Source organism: Mustela putorius, unplaced genomic scaffold (genome assembly GCF_011764305.1).
Source record: "Mustela putorius furo isolate JIRA1106 unplaced genomic scaffold, ASM1176430v1.1 tig00004053_pilon_pilon_pilon, whole genome shotgun sequence".
Taxonomy (NCBI): Eukaryota; Metazoa; Chordata; class Mammalia; order Carnivora; family Mustelidae; genus Mustela; species Mustela putorius.
Window position 1 is genome coordinate 704 of NW_025422186.1, and position 25,601 is coordinate 26,304.

The 25,601-nt window shown below is 38.2% G+C and overlaps 1 protein-coding gene across 1 annotated transcript in view; it reads left to right on the plus strand.

The window, feature by feature from the left end:
- Positions 1-2,435: 2,435 nt before the first annotated feature.
- Positions 2,436-25,601, plus strand: part of TEX11 (testis expressed 11) — a gene marked incomplete at its 5' end in the record, with an annotated part of 282,218 nt that continues 259,052 nt past the window's right edge. Inside the window, 3 exons of the mRNA XM_045072768.1 lie at positions 2,436-2,515; positions 8,884-8,964; positions 9,057-9,176. Coding sequence (XP_044928703.1) covers positions 2,436-2,515; positions 8,884-8,964; positions 9,057-9,176 — 281 coding nt within the window. The remainder of the gene's footprint in view (positions 2,516-8,883; positions 8,965-9,056; positions 9,177-25,601) is intronic.

Consider the following 25,601-nt stretch of genomic DNA (forward strand, 5'->3'; position numbering starts at 1 on the left):
TAAGACAAAGCAACAGCAACAAAGAAAGCATCTTTATACCGAAGTAGCATTCTGTCTTGAAGCCTTATTTATGGTAACTGTAAACAGCCAGATCACGAATGTGGGGATGGGAGCAAAGTTCTTAGACTAAGGCATTTCCCATAGTGGGACGCTGCTCAGTGCTGAACCAAGATAGTGTGAGGCGAAGAAGTAGCATTTTTTAGAAAAGATTTTATTTATTTATTTATTTATTTGAGAGAGAGAGAGAGCAATAGAGGTGCACACACATGTGATCAGGCGAGGGGCAGAGGGAGGGGAAAGAGAGAATCCCAAGCAGACTCTATGCTTAGTGCCCCACGTGAGGTCGGGCTCAATCCCATAACTCTGAGATCATGACCTGAGCTGAAACCAAGAACCAGAAGCTTAATGAGCTGAGCCTCCCAGGCACCCTGGAAGTAGTATTTTTTTAAAAAGGTTATGATCATTGTGAAATGTTTGCTGTGAAGTCGGGAAGGTGGTCTTTGGTTGTGTGATTTTAGTGAAGTGGTAAGGATGCAAAACAATGCAGGGGCTTAAGGAGATGAGTGAAAGCAAGAAAATAGAGGTAGTAGACCATTGAATTTAAGAAGTTTGTCTTTGAAAGAAAGAGAAAGTGGGATAAAAGCTGAAGTACAGTGGGATTAGTTGATGTTTTTGAAGGAAGAGAAACATATGTTTGAAGGTAGAAGGGAAAGAATAACTTGAGAGGGAGGTACTGAAGCTATCTTTTTTTTTAAGATTTTATTTATTTATTTGACAGAGATCACAAGTAGGCAGAGAGGCAGGCAGAGAGAGGAGGAAGCAGGCTCCCCGCTGAGCAGAGAGCCCGATGTGGGGCTTGATCCCAGAACCCTGGGATCATGACCCGAGCTGAAGGCAGAGGCCCCAACCCACTGAGCCACTCAGGCGCCCCTGAAGCTATCTTTGGAGAAGGAAAATGATGGAGAGATCAGGTTCCTTGAGAATACCAAAGAATTAGTTAAGTTTGGAAAAAAATAAAGGAAACATTTTCAAAACTGGAAGAGCAAGGCTGTGCAAATATATGATTAGGAGGTATTTTATTGGGAGTTTTTTCAGCAACAACTTTATTGAAGGATGAATAGGATTTATATTTCATGATGGGTAATGAGAATCTGACTTCAGTTACCCTGTAATTTAATCTGGGCAAATCTCTTTGAATGGAATATTAAAATGGTATTAGTATAGGTTGAATGGCTGCTGAGATCTAACATCAAAGCAACTAGTTCAGTTATTTATGAAGTCATCTTTAAAAATTGGAAATGTTGGGGCGCCTGGGTCGCTCCGTGGGTTGAGCCTCTGCTGTCGGCTCGGGTCGTGGTCCCAGGGTCCTGGGATCGAGCCCCACATCAGGCTCTCTGCTCGGTGGGAGCCTTGCTTCTCCCTCTCTCTCTGCTTGCCTCTCTGCCTACTTGTCAAATAAATAAATAAAATCTTTTAAAAAAATTGGAAATATTTTATGATGAGAGAAACTCTGTAAATAAAGAGCTCATAGTTATTCAAACTTCCTTATTTTTAGGGGAAATGAACTGTATAATGAAGATAATCTATATTTTCTAACTTTTACATTATCAACAGAAAATATATTTAAAAAGAGTCACAGTTTAGGGGACTAATCAAACTATTCTTTTTTTAAGATTTTATTTATTTATTTGACAGACAGAGATTACAAGTAGGCAGAGAGAGACGGGGAAGCAGGCTCCCCGCTGAGCAGAGAGCCTGATGCGGGGCTCGATTCCAGGACCCTGAGATCATGATCTGAGCCGAAGGCAGAGGCTTAACCTACTGAGCCACCCAGGCGCCCCTCAAACTATTCTTATGTTCAGAAATTTTGTCAGATGTTGAATAGCTTTCTTTTTAAAAAAGATTTGATCTGTTTATTTATTTATTTATTTATTTGTCAGAGAGGGAGAGAGAGTGAGCCCAAACAGGGGGAGCAGCAGGCAGGAGAAGCACGCTCCCTGCTGAGTGAGGAGCCTGATGCGGGTCTTGATCCCAGGACCCTGGGATCATGACCTGAGCTGAAGGTAGAGGCTCAACTGACTGAGCCGCCCAGGTGCCCTTGTTGAATAGCTTTTGATACTAGTGTTACTTAGAATTATTTTGCTGTTAGCATAATATATACAGAAATATCGCATGGAACTAGGTATCTTCAATGAGTCTTCAGAATTTAAAACCTGCAGAGCTTAAAGTTCGAAAAGTAACTGTCTGACTGAAGCATCAAGCAAATAATTCATTTGATAATTTTCAGCTCATTTACTTCTGATAATTAATTTTTTGAAAAGGAATTCATAGTTATTTTAACAAGACTGGATTCACTTTATTCCTCCTTTCTTTTTATAAGTATATAAAACAATGAATGTTTTTGTGTTTATGGGTGTCTGATTACTGTTTTGCAGTACGGCATGTTGCTTGCAAGCTGATGTGTATGTGTGGAGGCTCAGCTGCTTCAGAAGAAGTTATTCGAAGACAGATTTTGGTAAGTCGTAATTAAATGAGGAGAAAGTGTAGATGCAGTGAAGTAGCCGTTACTACTATGAATATGGTTGAAGTTAGTGTGAACTGGAAAGAGGGTTATATCCTTTAGTGTTATCCATGTGCCTTTTTTTTTTTAAGATTTTATTTGTTTATTTGACAGAGATCACAAGTAGGCAGAGAGGCAGGCAGAGATACAGGGGGAAGCAGGCTCTCTGCTGAGCGGAGAGCCCAACGGGGGGCTCGATCCCAGGACCCTAAGATCATGACCTGAGCCGAAGGCAGAGGTTTAACCCACTGAGCCACCCAGGTGCCCCTCCTATTTTTTTAATACAGCTCTTTCAGTCTACATGTTTTCCCTGCCTTTCTTAATCTGTTGACTAGTATTTGTTGAAGAAGCAAGGTTGTTTGTTCTACAGAGTTTCTTAAATTCTGGATTCTGATGACTGCATCCTTATAGTATCATTTAATAAAGTCTTTTGACTCCTGTTTTTCCTGTAAACTGGTAGGTAGATTTAGAAACATGATCTGATTCAGGTTAGTTTTGTGAAGAATAATTCATAGGCAGTATGGTATACTTTCATCTGGCATCTATCTGTCTCTTTTGTTGTGTTAGTGCCCTTTGATGATATGTCCCTAGGTCCATTATTTCTGTAGATATTTGTACATTCTACTTCTTTATTCCTTCCTTCTTTATTAACTGGGATAAAGGGAAACTTTCCCTCATCAACTATTTGTATGCTTTGAAGTATACCTTTGTAAGAAAGGACAGTCTTGACTCTTTCTCCTGCCTTTTTTTTTAAATTTTAAAATATTTTATTTATTTGTTTGAGAGAGAGACAGTGAGAGAGAGCATGAGCGAGGAGAAGGTCAGAGAGCGAAGCAGACTCCCCATGGAGCTGGGAGCCTGATGGTGGGACTCGATCGCGGGACTCCGGGATCATGACCCGAGCCGAAGGCAGTCGTCCAACCAACTGAGCCACCCAGGCCTCCCTGCCTTTTTTTTTTTTTAAGCAGTCTTCAGAATGAGTTGGTTCTCTAACATCCTTAAATGATGATCAGGTAGATTTTTTTAAAAAAGTGTCATTGTGAACTCACATTTGTAATGCATTTCAATCCATTTTAGTTATTATTCTTACTGAAGCACCTATCTTTGGCCAGAAGAAGCCTCTTGAAGTGATTCTGAAGCCTTTTGACACTACTCCAGTAATCTTTAACAGCAAAACTGAAATAATAGTCAAAATTTGATTTCTGATATGACAAGATACCCATTCTCATTTTGTGTAGTTCTTGCCCTAGTGATACCTTGAAAGAGCTCTGTTTCCTTTTAGTGGAGGATGCTATTCAGAAACCATAATGTGGAAATTACAAGTACTCATTGCTACTGCATTGGTCTTTGTTTCTAGATCTTTTTACTAGACAGAGCTATGAAATACATATGTTTTTGAAAGATAAAATATGTAGTGAGTTCATGGTTATATATTTTTAAAAGATTTTATTTATTTATTTGACAGAGAGACTGGGAGAGAGGGAACATAGCCAGAGGGAGTGGGAGAGGGAGAAGGAGGTGTCCCACTGAGCAGGGGGCCCAATGTGGGTGGGGCTCGATCCCAGGACCCTAGCATCACGACCTGAGCTAAAGACAGCTGTTTTAAGGACTGAGCTACCCAGTCACCCCCATAGTGATATATTTAAAGAAATATTTATTTATTTAAGAGAATGAGAGAGTGCCTGTGTGAACTGGGGGCAGGGCAAAGGGGGAGGGTGAGGGGCAAGCAGATTCTGTGCTGTGTGTGGAGCCTAACATGGGACTGGATTCCATGACCCTGCATCATGACTTGAGCCAAAACCAAGAGTCAGATGCTTAGTTGACTAAGCCATGAAGGTGACCCTCATAGTAATATTTCTTTCTTTTTTTAGGATTTTATTTATTTATTTGACAGAGGGAGACATAGTGAGAGAGGGAACACAAGCATGGAAAGTGGAGGAGGGAGAAGCAGGCTTTCTGTAGAGCAGAGAATCTGATGCGGGGCTTGATCCTAGAACCCTGGGTTCATGACCTGAGCTGAAGGCAGAGGTTTAAGGGCTGACCACCCAGGCGACCCTCTCCTTTTCTTTTAAGACATAGTGTTATTTCTAATTGATAGGATAGGATTTTTCTTAGCTTCTTGATCTTATATTTGTGTCTCTTTTCCTGGCCCTGACAATCTTGGTGCCTAACAACATTAATATAGTGAATAACTGGTTATATCCAAAAAATGTATTTTTATAATTGTTTCATAATACATCAGTACCAATATAGTTACTAAGAATGATTTCTAAAAATAGTTCAAGAAATTTTTTTGTACTTCTTTTATTCTTTGCATATATCCCACTAGGGTTGTATAGTTAAAGTATCATTTTATTATTATTAAAATATATTTTTAAAGATTTTATTTATTTATTTGAGAGAGCATGAGAGAGAGGGGAAGAGAGGATGAGCAGGCAGTGGAGAGGGAGAAGCAGACTCAGGGCTGTACCCAAGGACTCTGACTTCATGATCTGAGCCAAAGGCAGAAGTTTAACCAACTGAGCCACCCAGGTGCCCCATAAAATACTGTTTTATTTTAATTAATTAATTTATTTAAAGATTTTATTTATTTATTTGACAGACAGAGATCACAAGTAGGCAGAGAGGCAGACAGAGGGAGAGGAAGCAGGCTCCCTGCTGAGCAGAGAGCCTAATGCAGGGCTTGATTCCAGGAACCTGGGATCATGACTTGAGCCGAAGGCAGAGGCTTTAACCCACTGAGCCACCCAGGCGCCCCTATTTTTATTTTTTTGATAGAGAGAGATCACAAGTAGGCAGAGAGGTAGGCAGAGAGAGGGGGGGGGAAGCAGGTTTCTCACTTTTAAAGATTGTATTTATTTGAGAGAGAAAGCATGACTTGGGGGGAGGGGCAGAGGGAGAGGGAGAAGCAAACTTCCTGCTGAGCAGGGAGCTGGATGTGGGTCTTGATCCCAGGACCCTGAGATCATAACCTGAGCTGAAGGCAGATGCCTAACTGAGTTATCTGCCACCCGGATTCATTTATTTTTGTTTGCTTTTGATTTTAGGCAGTTGCTTTTTGTTTATAATTATGTCAAATATTTATTTTTTAATTTTTATTTTAAAAAATTATTTATTTATTTAATTGGCATACAGAGATCACAAGTAGGCAGAGAGGCAAACAGAGAGACGGGGGAAGCTTGCTCCCCGTCACGCAGAGAGCCTGACATGGGGCTGGATCCCAGGACCCTGAGATCATGACCTGAGCCAAAGGCAGAGCCCTTAATCCACTGAGCCCCCCAGGCACCCCTAATTATGTCAAATATTTATATGGTTCCAAAGTAAATTCTACTGAAAGAAGTATATTCAGATAAGTCTACCTTCTATCTGTGTCCTCTCTGCCCTGTTTCTTCACTTCCCCTGTGGATAGCTATTTTGTTTATTGTTTATCCTTTTTTTAAAAAATAAAGGTATATATACATGTCTTTCACCACCCCAAAGGATCTTAGATAAATGGTAGCATTCCATATATATACTTTTTTCCACCTTTATTTTACCTCATTTAAGGTTATATCCTAGCAATCAATCTGTAGCAGTATATAGAGATATTCCTCATTTTAAAAAAAAATTTTTTGTTTGATAGAGATCACAAGTAGGCAGAGAGGCACGCAGAGATAGAGGGGGAAGCAGGCTCCCCGCTGAGCAGAGAGCCCAATGTGGGGCTCGAAATAGGAACCTGAAACCATGACTTGAGCTGAAGGCAGAGGCTTAACCCACTGAGCCACCCAGGCGCCCCTATTCCTTTTTTTATAGCTACACAGTATTCATCCAGCTTCCTTCCATGGACATTTGGATGCTGCAGTGAATTGCCTTGTTTATATGTTTTTTTTTAAATTTTAAATCTACTAATTATAATTATTTCTGTTTTCACTTCTCATGGTTTCCTCCATATATTTTAATCATACATTCGTGTCACTGTGTTAGTGTGCTAGGGCTGCCATAACAAAATAACACATACTAGTTGGTTTAAACAATAGAAATGTATTTTCTCAAAATTATGGAAGCTGAACGTCCAAGGTAAAGGTGTTGGCAGATTTGGTTTCTTCTGAAGCCTCTCTCCTTGACTTGCAGATGGCTGCCTTCTCACTATGTTTTCATATGGCCTTTTCTCTCTATCCCTGCATCTCTGGTGTCCCTTGTGTATCCAGATTTTCCTTTTTTAGGACACCAGGCAGATTAGGGCTCACTACAGTAGTCTCATTTTAACTTCCATCACTTTGTTAAAGACCCTCTCTCCAAATACAGCCCCATTATGAGGTACTTGGAGTTAGGGCTTCAACATATGAATTTTGGGGAGATGTAGTTCAGCCTATAATAATAATAAAATAATAAAAAGAAGATCTTGACATATCAGTTTTAGATATGATCTATTTTTTTCTTGCTCTGATAGATGAAGATTTATCTTTCTATTATCTATTATCCCCCCATTCCCCCTTCAGTTTTTGTTAATTATTTTCTACTATTTTTAATTTATCTGATGGTAACCTTTTTGAACTTCAAATGTAATATATAATATATTAAAATTTTTATACATCAGGGGCGCCTGGGTGGCTCCGTGGGTTAAAGAGTCTGCCTTCGGCTCGGGTCATGATCCCAGGGTCCTGGGATTGAGCCCCACGTTGGGCTCTCTGCTCAGCGGGGACCCTGCTTCTTCCTCTCTCTCTGCCTACTTCCCTGCCTGCTTGTGATCCCTGTCTATCAAATAAATACATAAAATCTTTAAAAAATTTTTTTTACATCAAAAACTCATGGTTTACTATATGTTGGCTAACTGAACATAATTAAAAAAAACCAAAAACGAGAAATCCCCTCTGTATTTTTTTCTTTCTCTGTCAATTTTGGAGAGTATGTTTTTACTTTCTACCCTATGAGGATATTTGTACTTTCGTGTTCTCTCTACCTTTCCCTCACCTCTAAGCTTCCAATTTCTGTTAATTTCTAATATTTGCATTTTTGGCTTTGTTGTTTTCAAAGATAGAAAACTAAAAGGAACATTTTACTGATTGTGACAGGTATACGATTCTGTGGATGATGCTAATACTCTTTGTTTCCATCTGTTAATTCTCTTAATTCTGTTTCCTTAGATATTCTTCTGTTTGTTGAGTGTGATGTCCTTTCATCGGGTTGGTTTCCCTCAATTGTTTGGTGATTCTTGCTCATATTTGATTTGAAATTCCTTGATAGTCTGTGAATGCCATTTCACACTATTTACCATAACCCAAATCAAGTGACTGATCAAGAGGTAGGGCTGAATATTTTGCATTGGCCTGTGTTGTCAGCCACCTGGCACTCTATTTTTCTCTTGCTTAAGTGATTGTACTCACTGTTCCTTCCTGGAGAGGAGGGAAGATACCTCTTGGTGGGGAAACCTGCTGCCTGATAATACTGTTCACATCCTGGATGTTTTCTACATTTTGCATTTTTGTGCATTTTGTTATGTGGGTTTTTGTTTCATCCCATTTGCTGTCTATTTTTCAGAAGTTCCTCTTAATTTCAGGTCAAATGAAAATGCCCCTTATTTTCCAGGTTGCTTATTGAATAAAAAAAAATATGTATATATGTTCTCCTATTTCTAGGGAATGAAAAAAAAAGATACATCTTCTTAGAGATTGTGTGTATCATTATATATATATATGACATAACATACATAATTTCTAGGGATTTTAGAGTATATAAAATTTATACCAAAGTTTGTAGTATACTTATATCCTATATGTAAATTTATAGTAAAATGTACAGTGTATTTATTATATATATTTTATACACGCACATGCACACACACATCATTTCTATGGCTTTGTAGAAGGGGTTGAGCTGTAGTTCGTGCTCAGTCCTCCCATCTTGATTCAGTTCTTGTTTGCTTCCGTAGCATTTGTGCATATTACATAGCAACTATATATTTAGATGTCTGTCAGTTATAATACTGTGAGCTTCTTTACCAAGGTGTGTTGAGTTATAGTCTAATGCTTATCATATAACTTCTAGTATGTGAAGAACTAATTTTCCAGAACTTTGTATTCCTATCTAAATTATCCTAATATCTTTCAATAATTCTTAGAAAATGTTTTCAAGTTACTAATTTTTTTTATTGCCTTTCTTGAGGCCATTTCTATTAAGTTATGGAGTTCAGAACAGAACATAGAACTATAATAAATGCTATTTTTTTCTGGGGATTACACTATGGAATATGAGCAGAGGATTAAATATTTTATCTAATACCCTCTTCAACCAGTTGGGAGGAGTTGTGAATTAAAAAAAATTATTTTCTAACTTCTTTCTTCCAGATGAATATGAAAACAGGAAAAGGGTGGGTGGATGTTGGAAATGCAGTGTGTGCTGATCAGTTTTTTCAAGCTGCCATGACTGTAAGTTTACCAGTGATTTTTAGCTGTAACAATTATTAATAATAGTTTTGGTTACTCTCATCATGTCATTGTATTGTGGTTTTATTTTCCAGGGTCTGGAGCAGTTATATGTTAAATTAATGCAGAGAAGCTCCACTGAGGTCCACATGACTTTGCAGAAGATTGCTGTGGAGAGGGACCTTTTCAAAGTTCTTTCTTACCAAGCAGAGGCAGTAAGTATCATGGTCTCTACAGCCTTACAGTGGGGCATTTTGTTTATATAAATGCAAAGTGATGAGATAAACTTTTTAGAAGAAAAGGCGTCATTGGCCTTTCATGTAGGATATTATATTTGACCTTTTATCTCCATTTTATATCTGAAGGTAACACTACTAATGGTCATTCATATCTATGTGGGGGTGGTTGAAGTTAGAAAGGCTGATATGTAACTAAACATCATTGTCAATCACTGCATGTAATGTCTGTCATTTCTTTATGGCAGTACCCTCGACTTGAAACACCTCTCTGTGACTCTCTCCTACATTAACAGTCTGCCTAAAATTGCCTGAAAAGAGTCTTCTCATTTGCAGTTGTTCTGAGTTGTTTGCTGAGGTTTTCTAAAAGTCTGCTCCTATCACTGTTTAAAATTGTACTTTACCTGTGTTTGGCTTGTAGGTTTCCTCCTTTGCCACCGTGCAGTTAGGTATTCATTTTTAGTTGACAAAATGTAAGCCATGATGAGCTTGCTCTCTGTAAAATTTATGTAACTCTGGAAATGAAAAAGAGACTTTAACTCTGGAAATGAAAAAGAGACTTTGGCTTGTAGGTTTCCTCCTTTGCCACCGTGCAGTTAGGTATTCATTTTTAGTTGACAAAATGTAAGCCATGATGAGCTTGCTCTCTGTAAAATTTATGTAACTCTGGAAATGAAAAAGAGACTTTAAAAATCATGTAGTATAATCCTCTTATTTTTATTTTTTAATATTTTTATTGAGAATCAACTCATATACTAGAAAATTCGCACATTTAAAATGTACAGTTCAGTGATTTAGTATATTCACAGAATTGTGCAATGTTCAACACATTTAAGCCAGCAGAAGGAAGGAAATAATAAAGATTAGAGAGGAAATAAATGATATAGAAACAAAAAAAAACCCAAAACAGTAGAACTGATAATGAAACCAGGAACTAGTTCTTTGGAAAGATTAATAAAATTGATAACCTGGGGCGCCTGGGTGGCTCAGTGGGTTAAGCCGCTGCCTTCGGCTCAGGTCATGATCTCAAGGTCCTGGGATCGAGTCCCACATCGGGCTCTCTGCTCAGCAGGGAGCCTGCTTCCTCCTCTCTCTCTCTGTCTGCCTCTCTGCCTACTTGTGATCTCTCTCTGTCAAATAAATAAATAAAATCTTTAAAAAAAATTGATAACCTGTATCCATACTTTTACCAAAAAGAAACGAGAAAGGACCCAAATAAATGAAATCACAAATGAGACAGGAGAAATAACCAACACAACAGAAATATAAGAAATCATAAGAGAATATTATGAAAAACTATAAGCCAGCAAATTGGACAAGAAATGAATAAATGCCTAGAAACATAATAAACTACGAAAACTGAAATAGAAAGAATAGAAAAATGTAACACACTGATAAACCAGTGAAGAAATTGAATCAATAATTGAAAAGCTCCCAAAAAACAAAAAGTCCAGGACCAGATGCCTTCATAGGTGAATTCTACCAAACATTTAGAAGAATTAATAGGGGTGCCTGGCTGGCTCAGTCCATGGAACTTGCAGCTCTTAGTCTCAGGGTTGTAAGTTTGAACCCCTGTCAGGTGTGGAGTTGACTAATAAATAAAATCTTAAAAAAAAAAAAGGTTAAGACTTAACACCTATTCTTCTCAAACTATTCCAAAAAACAGAAAAAGAAGGAAAACTTCCAAATTCATTCTGTGAGGCCGGCATTACCCTGATACCAAAGCCAGATAAAGACTACTAAAAAAGAGAACTTCAGGCCAATATCTCTGATGAACATGGTTGCAAAAATTCTCAACAAAATACTAGCAAACCAAATCCAACAATATATTAAAAAAATAAGTTCTTTATAGTTTTTGGATACTAACCCTTTATCAGATAGGTCTTTTGCTAATATGTTTTCCCATTCTGTAAGCTACCTTTTTGTTTTGTTGATTGTTTCCTTTGCTATGTGGAAGCTTTTTATCTTGATAAAGTCTTAGTAGTTCACTTTGGCTTTTGTTTCCTTTTTCTCCAGAGACTGTTCTAGTAAGAATTTGCTACCATCAGTGTCAAGGTTCCTGCCTATGTTCACTAGGATTTTGATGGTTTCCTGTCTCATGTTTAGATCTTTCATCCATTTTGAATTTATTTTTGTGTATGGTGTAAGAAAGTGCTCCAGTTTCATTCTCCTGTATGATGATGTTCAGTTTTCACAATATTGTTTGTTGATGAGACTGTTTTCCATTGGATATTCTTTCCTGTTTTGTCAAAGATTAGTTGACCATATAGGTGTGGCTCCATTTCTGGGTTTTCTATTTTTTTATTAACATATAATGTACTACTTGTTTAAGGGGTATCTATTCTTTTTATTTTAAGATTTTATTTATTTATTTGACAGACAGAGATCACAAGTAGGCAGAGAGGCAGGGAAGCAGGCTCCCCACTGAGCAGAGAGCCCAATGTGGGGCTCGATCCCAGGACCCTGAGATCATGACCTGAGCCGAAGGCAGAAGCTTTAACCCACTGAGCCACCCAGGCGCCCCTCTATTCTTTTTTTTTTTTTTTAAGAGTTTATTTATTTGAGGGGTGCCTGAGTGGCTCATTCGTTAAGTGTCTGCCTTTGGCTCAGGTTATGAACCCAGGGTCCTGGAATGAAGCCCTGCATCAGGCTTTCTGCTCAGTGGGAAGCCTGCTTTTCCCTTTCCCACTCGCCCTGCATGTCTTCCCTCCTCCATGTCAAATAAATAAATAAAATCTTTAAAAAATCTTTTAAAAAGATTTTATTTACTTGAGAGAGAGTGAGAGAAGGAGATGGGTGAGGGTCAGAGGGAGTAGACTCCATGCTGAGTGGGGAGCCTATCACAGTACTCTAGCCTGTAGATCATGACCCTGGCCAAAGGCAGATGCTTAACCAGCTGAGCCACTCAGGTATCCTGGGTTTTCTATTCTGTTCCAGTGATCTCTGTGTCTGTTTTTGTGCCAGTACCATACTGTCTTGTTGACTACAGCTTTGTAGTCCAGAATTGTGATGCTTCCAACATTGCTTTTCTTCTTCAGGTTTGCTGTGGCTATTTGGGGCCTTTTGTGGTTCTGTACAAATTTTAGGATTATTTGTTCTAGCTCTGGGAAAAATGCTGGTGTTATTTTGGTAGGGATTGCGTTAAATGTGTAGCTTGCTTTGGGTAGTATAGACATTTCAACAATATTTGTTCTTCCAATCCATGAGCATGGAATGTCTTTCCATTTCTTTGTGTCATCTTCAATTTCTTTCTTAAGTGTTCTGTAGTTTTCAGAGTACAGATTTTTACATTTATGGTTAGGCTTATTCCTAAGTATCTTACAGTTTTTGGTATAATTGTAAATTGTATCAATTCCTTGATTTCTTTTTCTGTTTCATTCTTGTTATATAGAAATGCAACGGATTTCTGTATGTTGATTTTTATATCCTGTAACTTTGCTGAATTTATGTATTCTAGCGATTTTTTGGTGGATTATTTTGGGTTTTCTGCAGAGAGTATCATGCCTTCGGCAGCTATTTACAATTTGACTTCTTCCTTACCAATTTGGATGACTTTTACTTCTTTTTGTTTTCTGATAGCTGAGGCTAAGAGTTCCAGTAGTATGTTAAATAATAATGGTGAGAGTGGACTTCCTATCTTGTTCCTGAATGTAGATGAAAAGCTCTCAGTTTTTCCCCATTGAGGATGATATTAGCTGTGGGTATTTCTTATATGGCCTTTACGGTGTTGAGGTATGTTCCATCTATGCCTACTTTGTTGAGGGTTTTTTAATCAAGAATGGATGCTGTATTTTGTCACATGCTTTTTCTGGGTGTTTTGAGAGGATCATATGGTTCTTATCCTTTCTTTTATTAATGTGGTGTATCATGTTGAGTGATTTGCAAATACTGAACAACCTTTGCAGTCCAGGAATAAATCCTACTTGATTGTGAGTGGCACCCTTTGTCAAAAATCAATTGATCATAAATATGAGGGTTTATTTCTGGACTTTTAATTGTTTTCTATTGATCTTCATGTCAGTTTTTATGGCATACCATACTGTCTTGATTGCAGTAGCTATGTAGCAAGTTTTGAAATGAGAAAGTGTGAGTCTTCAGTTTTGTTATTTTTAATATTATTTTGACTATTCTAGGTCTCTTGTGTTTTCATATGAATTTTAGGATAGGCATCTCAATTTATGCAGGGAGGCCAGCTCTGGGATCTTCATAGGGATAGTGTTGAGTCTGTAGAGGATCTTGAGTAGTAGTGCTGTTTTAAACTATTATCTTTTCTGATTCATGGGATGCCTTCCCATTTATTTAGGTTTGATTAATTTTTTTTGTTTTTTTAATGGTGAAGTAGAAGTTCAAAGAGTAAGTTAGTTGAAGATCTGAGACCAGAACCAAGATTTTCTGACTTTCTGCCCAGTGCTTCCTTCCCTGCAAATTAGATTGACTGTATAAAAGAGAACCCCCACTTTTGGCAATTTTGTCTTTTTTTTCTTTCTTTCTTTGATAATTTCTTTAATTTAGATTTACCTTTTTATTCTGATAAGGATTCTACACTTATTTTGAGATAACAAGTTTGGTTATTTTTATATCCTGGAAAATGATAATCTATAATAGTAAAAATTCCAAATTGAGTTTTATTCACCTATTTTTAAAATTTTTTTAAAGATTTAAAAAAAATTTTTTAAATTTTTTTAATAAACATATAATACATTTTTATCCCCAGGGGTACAGGTCTGTGAATTTTGTCTTCCTTTTAATGTTAGTATTTTTATGGGTTATATTAATGCTAAAATTAATATTTTAATACTAATATTTAATACTAATATTTTAATAGTATTAATATGTTAATACTAAAAAACTGAAATGAAGTCCAGTAGGTCTTGGTGTTATGTGTACACTCTTCTGCCAATTTGCTCTATGTCCTTGGGCTGTTACTTTACCTCTCTGAGCCTGTAAAATCCAATATTTAAGAGATCAACTGTCTGTGGGCTACATTTTGACAGAGGTACATTTGGTTTGCTAGTAGTTCAAATGAAAAAGATCTGTGTGTGTTAATTGTCTACAAGCTCAAGTTTCAATCAATGATGCGATGTAGCTGCAAAAAAGCTAACAGAATCTTAGGCTATATTAATAGATATGTAGTACAAAGCTATAGGTAGGTGTTTTCAACTAGTTAACATCTTAAATATTGTGATCACCCTAGGCATCACACTTTAAAATCATTTTAATAGTCTGGAAGATATATCATGTGAAAAATATTTGAGGGATATAGAGATGTCTGCCTGGGAAAAAAAGAAGACAGTAGGAATTATAGCTCTGTTTGACTGTTTTAAAGACTATCGTATCAAAGAAGAATTAAAGTCCACAGAATAGAACTAAGACCTTTGAGAAAGATAGTTTCAAAGTGTTTGGCTCAATTTAAAGTGTAACCTTTTATCAGTGATAATGATCAAATAATACTATAGTTTTGTTGCAAGATATCTGTTGTCATTGAAAGACTGCAAACAAAGGTGTGAACATCCTAAGAATTATATATATTATAGAAAAGATTCCTTCATTAGATAGGAAATTAGATTAGGTACCCTTTTGTCCCTTTTTTATTTTTTTTTAGATTTTATTTATTTATTTGACAGAGAGAGAGATCACAAGTAGATGGAGAGGCAGGCAGAGAGAGAGAAATATAGGGAAGCAGGCTCCCTGCTGAGCAGAGAGCCCGATGCGGGACTCGATCCCAGGACCCTGAGATCATGACCTGAGCCAAAGGCAGCGGCTTAACCCACTGAGCCACCCAGGCACCCCTGTCCCTTCCTTTTTTAAAAAAGATTTTATTTATTTATTTGACAGAGAGTTCACAAGTAGGCAGAGAGGCAGGGCAGAGGAGAAGGGGGAAGCAGGCTCCCTGCTTGTGGGGCTCCATCCCAGGACCCTGAGATCATGACCTGAACCACCCAGGCACCCCCCCTTTTGTTCCTCCTCAATACAAAGATTCTATGATTTTAGAAAGTGTTGTAGTATTCTTTGGTGTTACGGGTGTTGATATCTAAAAATCTTCTTTAGCTTACAGAAATTTTTAGAAGTTAAGATCAATAATGAGAATTATATAATTCTTGATTTTGGTGATGATGTCTTCAAAATATGAAATGAAGACTAATTGTTTTTGCTATGAGTAGACTTTCCATTTTGAGGATATTCTCACCTTTAGGGCCTGTGGGTTTTGTTGATGTCTGCTTGGCAAGAGACCATCTTTATGACCTACTGTCAATATTGGTATTTACTAATGAGTTTTCTCTGTACCAGTAGAGTGCTTGAGATATTCTTAGAGATGTATATAGACCTTATCTTTCTCTAGGCATTTCCCATGAAGTGATTAGAGAATTGCTTTATTAATTTATTATTTATTATTCAACAGACAATGAGTATCTTCTACAAATAGAGTAGTATGTTAGGCTTTGTCTGGGAGGAGAATAATCATATATCATATCCTCAAGGAGATTATGGTTTAGTTGGTGAGATAAATAATGCATATACAAAATAGAATGAAGTATCATAAAGGTGGTACAGATAAATTATCTACACGGAGTGTTTGGTGCTATATAGGAATAGAGCTGTAAGGTCTGATCATTTTTCCCTCCATAAAATGATGAGGTAGTTTGGAAGTTAGGCTATAAATATAATTTTTAAAAATGAGAAAAGGAAAATATAAGTGCCAAATGAATGGCATAGATTGGGCAGGGCACAGACTTTAAGGTAGTCACATGGTGTTGATAACAATTGTTAAGAATTTACTTTTCCTCAATCTCTACATCCACCTACAAGGTGATAGATAATCTTCTGTTTACCCTTGTACCACAGATTATCTGCAGTCTTTTAGCATTGTAGAAGTAACTATAGATCTTGTTGTTTCTCCTAATTTCTTATTTTCCTCATGTATTGGCCATGCCTCTTTTATTCCTCCTTTACTATGGTAAGACCCCTTGTAGGAGCTGACAGGGCCACATGGATACAGGAAACTTGAGTTTATCCATAAAGACTGTGATGGAGGGTATCTTGGAAATGCAAGGCATGTGGAAAAATCAATTTCTCCAGTATACTGAGGGCCATGGTTCACTGTCTCTCCCTACTAGTTAAAAAAGCAGTAATAAAAAGTTAATTTTTATATTGTCAGCATCTAGCATGGTACCTGGCACACAAGAGATAATATGTAAATGTATGTTATAGTAATGAATCTCCTCTCCTATTATCCCTCTCTATCTTACTCGTTTTCCCCAAATGAGTAATAGTAGCATATGAGATATGAAAGGTTGAGAGATAACTGGTATATGGAAGTGCTATAAGTATGTAGGAAAGGGGGCAGAGATTATTGTGAACTGGGTTAGTAGAGGAAGACACACAAAGGATTTAGGGCATGATTTGGATTTTGGAGGAAGGAATAGATTTTGAAAGCTAGTAAAGAGAGCACAACATATTCCAGGCAGAGCAAAGGTTTGAGCATGAGCAAAATCATATAGGCAGAAATTGATAGGTCTTGTTAAAAGAATGTTGAGTGATCAGTTTATTTGAAAGAAACTATTTGTTCAAGGACACAGGAAGGACTAAGTGTAGAGGAGTAATTTGGGCCAAGTTGAGAGGCCCAAATATACTCTGAAAAAATAATTTTGATATTTTCCTAAAGGCAGAGGGGTGGTTGAAAGTTTTTGGAAGAGGTAAGAGGGCACCAATCAAAGAGTGCCTTGAAGTAGTGCTTGGGATAAAAGGCGCAGCACTGGAATATAGTCTATGATTTTGTAATAGCATTTTATGGTGACAGATGGTAGCTGCACTTATGAGCATAGCATAATGTATAGAGAAATCGAATCATTATGTTGTACACCTTGAAACATTGTGTGTCAACTATACTAAAAACTTTTTTAAATGATAAATAGAATGGAGGCAGAGTGTGAGCATGAGATAATGAGAGTCTCAATTATAGTTGTAACAACAGGAATGGGAAGGAAGGACAAATATAGGAGATCTAAAGGAAGCAAGCATTTATGCTCAGGACTGAACCACGCAGTCCTTGGAGGCAGGAAAGTGAGGATGGTAAGAAAGCCAAGTCATATCGCAAACATTTACATGTGGGGGAGGATGTAGTAAAATGTAAAGCAAACAGAAAGGACAGATGACACACCAGAGATGAAGGAGGACTAGAACAGAGTCATGAATGGGAAGAACATTTCATTGAAAAAGGGATTATCAGTAGTGCAGTGCTTCAGAGAATTAAAGGAAAATGAGGTTGGAGAAAAGGCTCTTGGACTTGACATTTAGGATGACAATAGTGACCGTAGAAAGTAATTTTAGTAGAAAGGTAAGAGTGGAGGACAGACTGTAGGAATTTAAGGGTTGAGTGGATAGTGAGGTAATGGAAGAATTTAGTATAGTGATCTGTGAGGGCAAAACTACTTTCATAATAATTCTAAGATGTTATTTGCCTTCTTGTTATGTTGACATTGTACTGGTGCTGTAAAAGCAATGGTGGGTAAAACTGTGGGTATTTTAACGTGAATCAAGACAGTGGCACACCTTTTACTATTCATTTTATTGTATTTTTAAAAGATTTTATTTATTTATTTGATAGACACAGTAAGAGAGGGAACCCCAGCAGGGGGTGTGGGAGAGGGAGAAGCAGGCTTTCCACTGAGCAGGGAGCCCGATGTGGGGCTCGAGCCCAGGACCCTGGGGTCATGACCCAAGTAGAAGGCAGAAGCTTAATGACTGAGCCACCCAGGCACCCCTAGTCATTGTATTCTTCATCATTACCCACTTGCAGTGAAAAGAATGCCATTTTTACTTAAAATGCCCCTGGTGAAACAATACAAATTATTAATTTTATTTAATTTTGACCGTCGAGTTTTCATATTTTTGTAACGCGAAAGGAAATACCCATAGAACACTTATACTGCATATTGAAGTATGGTGGTTGTCTTGAGGAAAGGCCCTTATGTGATTGACTTGGAGCTGAATTAGCTCCTTCTGTTTTCACATATCACTGTCTTTACTGGAAAAGAGGGACTGGTAGATAAACTTTGTTCATTCAGACTTGGGTATTTATAGACATTTTCAAAATGAATGAAGTTTGAATGTGACTTCAAGGAAAGCAACTGACAGTATTTGTTGCTAGTGATAAAATCTGAGCTGTTAAGTAAAAGAGTTTTGGAAAACTTGTACCTCTGTCACAACTTTGACGCAGCTTCCACATAAACGTTTCTGATGAAATTGACGATGGTATTAACGAATGTGATTTTAATTTTTTTTCAAATTTTATTATTTTATTTTTAAAATACTTTATTTATTTATTTAAGAGACAGAGAGTAAGAGAGTGAGCATGAGCAGGGTGAGGGGCAGAGGGAGAAGCAGACTCCCTGAGGAGCAGGGAGCCTGATGTGGGCTCAGTCCCGGAACTCCAGGATCATGACCTGAACTGAAAGCAGACACTTAACCGATTGAGCCACCCAGGCACCCATAACTAATGTGATTTTTTAAGAAGTTTATTTTAGAGAGAGAGAGGAAGTGTATAGGGATTGAGGGGGAGAGGGAGAGAGAGAGAATCTCAGGTGGGCTCCACACTGAGCACAGAGCCCTGAGCTGAAACTGAGTGAGATGCTTAACCAACTGTGCCATCCAGGCACCTCTTAACTAATGTGATTTTTTTTTAAAGATTTTATTTATTTGACAGAGACACAGCAAGAGAGAGAGCACAAGCAGGCGGAGTTGGGGAAGGGGGCTTCCCACAGAGCAGGGAGCTGGATGTGAGACTTGATCCCAGGTGGGATCATGACCTGAGTTGAAGGCAGATGCTTAACGACTGAGCTACCCAGGCACCCAACTAATGTGATTTTTATTTTGAAATAATTACAGACTCACAGGAAGTTGCACAAATATTTTGATAGTTCTGGAGTACTCCTCACCCAGTTTTCTTCAGTGGTAACATCTTATGTAAATAAAGTACATTATAAAGCCAGGAAATTGACATTATAATCCATAGGCCTTATTCATATTTCACCAGTTTTACATGATATACTCATATGCATATCTGTAGTTCTATATAGTTTTATCAAATGGGTAGATTCATGTAACTAGCACTTCCACAATCAAGATATAGAACGATTTCATCACCACAAAGATCCCTTGTATTTTTTTTTTTGTAGTTACAGCCTGCCCATTCCCCCATTCCCTATCCCAGGCAACTAATAGTCTCTACCTCTACAGTTTGTCATTTGGGAATATTTTATATATAGAATCATATAGTATTTAACCTTTTGATAGTGCCTTTTTGAACTTAGCATGATTGCTTTGACATCCATCCAAGTTTTGTGTATCAGTAGTTTGTTATTTGTAAGTAGTATTCTGTGGTATGGATCTATCAGTTTGTTTAGCCATTCACCATGGAAGGAATTTGGGTTGTTTCCAGTTTTTGGCTATTGGAAATAAAGTTGGTATGAACATTTGTGTAGAGGTTTTTGTGTGGACATAAATTTTCATTTCTGTGGTATAAATGCCCAGGAGTACAATCACTGGGTTGAATCATTAGTGTATATTTAGTAGTTTGTTTTTTAAGAAACAACCAGACTGTTTCCTAGAGTGGCTGTGCCATTAATCCCTATAAGCAATGTATGGGAGATCCCATTTTCTGCATTCTTGCCAGCATTTTGTATTGTGATCAATTCATTTTAGTTATTCTATTAGATGCCTAGTGATATTTCATCATGGTTTTTAAAAAAGATTTTATTTATTTATTTGACAGACAGAGATCACAGGTAGGCAGAGAGGCAGGCAGGGAGAGAGGAGGAAGCAGGCTCCCCGCTGAGCAGAGAGCCTGATGCGGGGCTCGATCCCAGGACCCTGGGATCATGACCTGAGCTGAAGGCAGAGGCTTTAAACCCACTGAGCCACCCAGGCGCCCCAAATAACCTAAATTTAAAATTGGCAGAAAACTTGCATAGACATTTCTCTAGTAAAGATAAACACATGGCCAATAAGCACATGAAGAGATGCTCAACATTATTAGTCACTAGGGAAATGGAAATGAAAACCATGGTGAGATGCTACTTCACACCCATTCAGGTATGTAAAATAACAAAAATGGAAAATAAGAAATTGGTGAGGATATGGAGAAGTTGGAACCCTCATAACTGCTGGTGTGAATGTAAAGTGGTACAACTGCTGGGGAGAGCTGTTTGGAAGGTTTTTTTTTTTTTTTAAAGATTTTATTTATTTGTTTGACAGAGAGAGATCACAAGTAGGCAGAGAGGCAGACAGAGAGAGGAGGAAGCAGGCTCCCCACTGAGCAGAGAGCCCGATGCGGGACTCGATCCCAGGACCCTGAGATCATGACCTGAGCTGAAGGCAGCGGCTTAACCCACTGAGCCACCCAGGCGCCCCTGGAAGGTTTTTTAAATTAAAAACCCACAGTTGTGGTGAATAATCCTTTTCATGTACTGTTGGGTCCTATTGGCTAGTATCTTCGTGAGAATTTTTGTATCCATGTTCATCAGGGATATTGGTCTGTAATTCTCCTTTTTGGTGGGGTCTTTGTCTGGTTTTGGGATCAAGGTGTAATGCAGGCGTATAGCTGCTATATCACTTTCCAGTAGCCAGCTCTGGTAGGCTCCTCCACCCTGCGGTTTATCTTCCGATATTGCCTCGGATTCACTTTTCTGCACCTCCTACCTTGCAGAAAGTGGTAGATTTTCCTCTTTGTAGAATTACAACAAATCTTTTCTTAGGTCTCCAGTTGAGTTAATAGGGTACTCAGAATGATGTGATAGCTATGTAGCTGAACTCCAGGGACCAGACAAAACTAAGGTCTACTCCTCCCGTATTGAAATTTTAGTTAGTTACCATATGGTAAAATTGATTTTGGGTTTAGAATTTAGTGATTCATCACTAAATAATACCCAGTGCCCATCAAACCAAGTGCCTTCCTTAGTACCTGTCACCCATTTAGCCCATCCCCAACCCACCTCCCTCTCTTTTTTCCATTCCCCTATGTTCATCTGTTTTCTTTTTTTTTTTAAGATTTTATTTATTTATTTGACAGCAAGCATAAGCAGGGGGAGCAGCAGGCAGAGGGAGAGGGAGAAGCAGTATCCCTGCTCTGCATCCATGTGGGGCTTGATCCCACGACCTGAGCTAAGGCAGACACTTAACTGACTGAGCCACTGAGGTACCCCTGCTTTTAAGTTCCATATATGAGTGATATCATATGGTATTTGTCGTTTTCTGACTGACTTATTTTGTTTAACATAATAAATATATTTTTTTACATTTCAGTTTTAAGTTTAATTAAAAGCAATGAGAACACTGTCAAAAGTTGTCAAAATGAACTTTATAGCTTTTTATTGAACTTAGTAGAAATTGCAACCAGCTATAACCTAGATAAAATCTCTTTGAGTCCTCAATAATTTTTAAGAGTTCTAGGGCTCCTGAGACATACACAAAAGAATCAGAACTATTGGTTTAGGATTGGTCCAGAGCTGTGACTGGCAGCATCCGTATCACCTGTGTGTGTGTGCGGGGGGTGATGCCTAGATGGCTCAGTTGGTTAAGCGTCTGACTCTTGGTTTCAGCTCAGGTTGTGTTCTCATGGGTTGTGGGATCAAGCCCTCAGTTGGGATCCACACTTAGCTGGGAGTCTACTTGAAGATTATCTCCCTCTGCCCCTTTCCCCCGAGTCATGCACATGTGCATGCAGTCTCTCTCAAGTAAATACATCTTAAAAAAATAAAGGGTCAGGGACGCCTGGGTGGCTCAGTTGGTTAAGCAGCTGCCTTCGGCTCAGGTCATGATCCCAGCATCCTGGGATTGAGTCCCACATCGGGCTCCTTGCTGGGCTGGGAGCCTGCTTCTCCCTCTGCCTCTGCCTGCCATTCTGTCTGCCTGTGCTTGCTCTCTCTCCCTCTCTCTCTCTGATAAATAAATTTAAAAAAAACTTAAAAAAAAATAAAGGGTCATTTAAAAAATATCGCTAGGAACCTTTTAGAAATACAAATTATTGTCAGAGAAGGATGGTCAAAGGAAGGTTATTTTCAAAATAGAATGTATATAAACATAGGTTGAATATAAAAAGCCAGGGAGAAAATGATTGGAGGAGTTGGATAAAGAGGTGTCATATACCAGGAGATGGAAATGAATCTAATCAGTACATATATAGGAGAATATAGGAGAATAAAGAAGCATTTATTTAGTGCCTGCTGTGTGTATGTGTATGTATACATATATGTCAATATTATATATATAAGTCAGTGCTTTGTGCAATAGAGGTAAAAAGATCTATAACGTTAGTATGTAGTACCTCTCTTACAGGAGCTTAAGGTAAATTTTGTGGTAGATATAGATGTTTAAACAGGTGCATTACAACAGGGTAATTGCCGTTTTTTTTTTTGTTCAGGAATTTTCTTTATTTCTTATCTTTTTAACTTTTTGTTTCTTTTCAGCGTAACAGTGTTCATTGTTTTTGCACCACACCCAGTGCTCCATGCAATCCGTGCCCTCTATAATACCCACCACCTGGTTCCCCCAACCTCCCACCCCCCACCCCTTCAAAACCCTCAGATTGTTTTTCAAAGTCCATAGTCTCTCATGGTTCACCTCCCCTTCCAATTTCCCTCAACTCCCTTCTCCTCTCTAACTCCCCTTGTCCTCCATGCTATTTGTTATGCTCCATAAATAAGTGAAACCATATGATAATTGACTCTCTCTGCTTGACTTATTTCACTCAGCATAATCTCTTCCAGTCCCGTCCATGTTGCTACAAAATTGGGTATTCATCCTTTCTGATGGAGGCATAATACTCCATAGTGTATATGGACCACATCTTCCTTATCCATTCGTCCATTGAAGGGCATCTTGGTTCTTTCCACAGTTGGTAATTGCTTTAAAGAAATATGAGTGAAGTTCCACGATAAAACAAAATATGAAAAAGTAACTCTGCTGTGAAAAGACTGTGAACTTTACTGGTAGGGAAAGGGGCATAAGATAGATATTTTAAATTGCAGAGGAGAATTAGATGTTGGATAAGGGACCATATGAGTTTTGGTTAAGGTAGAAGGTGAGGTAATTTGGGTGAGGGGTGCAGTAGGAAGATATGGCATATTATGGGAGTACTTGAAGAATGTTAAAAAATGGCTTGAATTTCTGAATGGGAAATATCCTTTGGAAATTCAAAGAAACTCATTTTTACTGAGCATCCATTACATGCTTGACATGGTACTAGGAGCTGTAACATTTTTGACTGCGGAGCTTAAGTGAGGGTTTACTTGAAGTGAGCATAAGTTTTTAGTGGATCTGTTCAGCACAGTTTACTATTTGATTGATTCTGTTGTCATTATCACTTAGTAGCATCACCATAGGTGATGGTCAGTCTAGCATTTCATTTCTTGTAATAACCCAGTGCTGTTAAGCATGAGTTCAGATCCAGCCTTGGAGCTTTTCTTCTAATGAAGTGGAAACCTAAGTTCTTGGTTCATGTAATACTTTATAGATCTGCTAGGATATGATTTCAAAGAGATTTCCTCTCTTTAACAATGAGTACCACATCACAGCAGATAACCTCTTTTATTACAATTCTTGGCACTGGTTGTAGCTTTGAGTGCTAAAATTATTCACATTTTTGCATACTGTCTTTTGTTAGAGAGAGAGGGAGAGAGGGGGAGGGAAGAGGGGCAGAGGGAAAGGGAGAGACAATCTTATTTATTTTTTAAGATTAAAAAAATTTATTTGACAGAGATCACAAGTAGGCAGAGAGGCAGAGAGAGAGAGAGGGAAGCAGGCTCCCTGCTAAGCAGAAAGCCCCATGCAGGACTCAATCCCAGGACCCTGAGTTCATGACCTGAGCTGAAGGCAGCGGCTTAACCCACTGAGCCACCCAGGTGCCCAGGAGAGAGAGAATCTTAAGCAGCCTCCACTCCCAGCGTGGAGCCTGACACAGGGCTCCATCTCAGACCCAGAGATCATGACCTGATCCAAAATCAAGAGTCAGATGCTTAACCAACTGAGCTACCAGGCACCCCTTTTGAATACTGTCTTAAAGTTTACAAAATGCTTTTGTATCTGTGATCTCATTTGATTCTCACAAGTTCAATCCTATGTGGTAGATAATACTTGTCCTTACTTTACAGTTAAGGAAATTGAGGCTCATAGAGTCTGTGACTTGCCTGATTTTACTGAGGAAAGAAGTGGAATTATCAAATAACTGTATGGTACTCCTGAAACTAATAGAACACTGTATATCAACTATATTTTGACTGGAAAAAAAAAAAGCCGAAAAACTGGGAATCTGAAGCCCATATTCTTTTTACTACGTTCGTATAGGCTGGGCATTATCCCAGATGTAGTGAATCAGAATTTACAAGTGATGGGGCCGGGCCATGTGATTTTTGAAGAGCTCTTTTGTTGTGTCTTATGCTCACTTCACCAAAGGTTGCTAGAGCATTACATCATGCTGCCTCTTTAAGACTTCTTATACCGAATTCTCTTTTGGGTTTGAAATACTGATTTGTGGTCCAATAAAATGAATAATATTCACAACTAGCTTGAATTATTAGAGATTTTATTTCCACTAAGGTAAAATCTGATTAGTGATGGATAGATTATGGATTTTTTATAGCATTGTATTGCTTTATATGTTCTAAGAACAGAAAGCATTCTCCGATACGGGGTTTGTCACTCAGCATTTCTCTCTCTCTCTCTCTTTTTTTAAAGATTTTATTTACTTATTTGACAGATGGAGATCACAGGTAGGCAGAGAGGCAGGCAAGTGGAGGGGGCAGGCTTCCCACTGAGCAGGGAGCCTGATGTGGGGCTCCATCCCGGGACCCTGGGATTATGACCGGAGTCGAAGGCAGAGGCTTTAACCAGCCAGGCGTCCCAGAATTTCTCTTTTACGATGATTTCCTCCACCTTGAATAATGAGTCAGTCAACAAGTATATTCATCAAACATCTCTTTGTATAAATGTGAATATTATTTTGTAAACTCTGTAGATAATTGAGATTTGGCTTATTGAGGCTCTTGTGTTCACAATTTATTTTTCCCTTTAACATAATCTAGCATTCATTTAAGCCTTAGATGAGGGTTTCTACTTAGCAAGATGTCAAGCTTAATATGCAGCAGGTGGATAGAGGAGAAAAGTAAAGAGAAGCTGGATATCTTACATTCTTCATCTTTTCTTCTCTCTGCTCAATTGTTTTGGTACTCAGAGCACAAGAATATATTTTTAAAAATTTTTTTAAAGATTTTATTTATTTACTTGACACATAGAGTGAGATCACAGGCAGGCAGAGAGAGAGGGGAAAGCAGGCTCCCCACTGAGCAGAGAGCCTGATGATGTGGGGCTCCATCCCAGGACCCTGAGACCATGATCTGAGCCAAAGGCAGA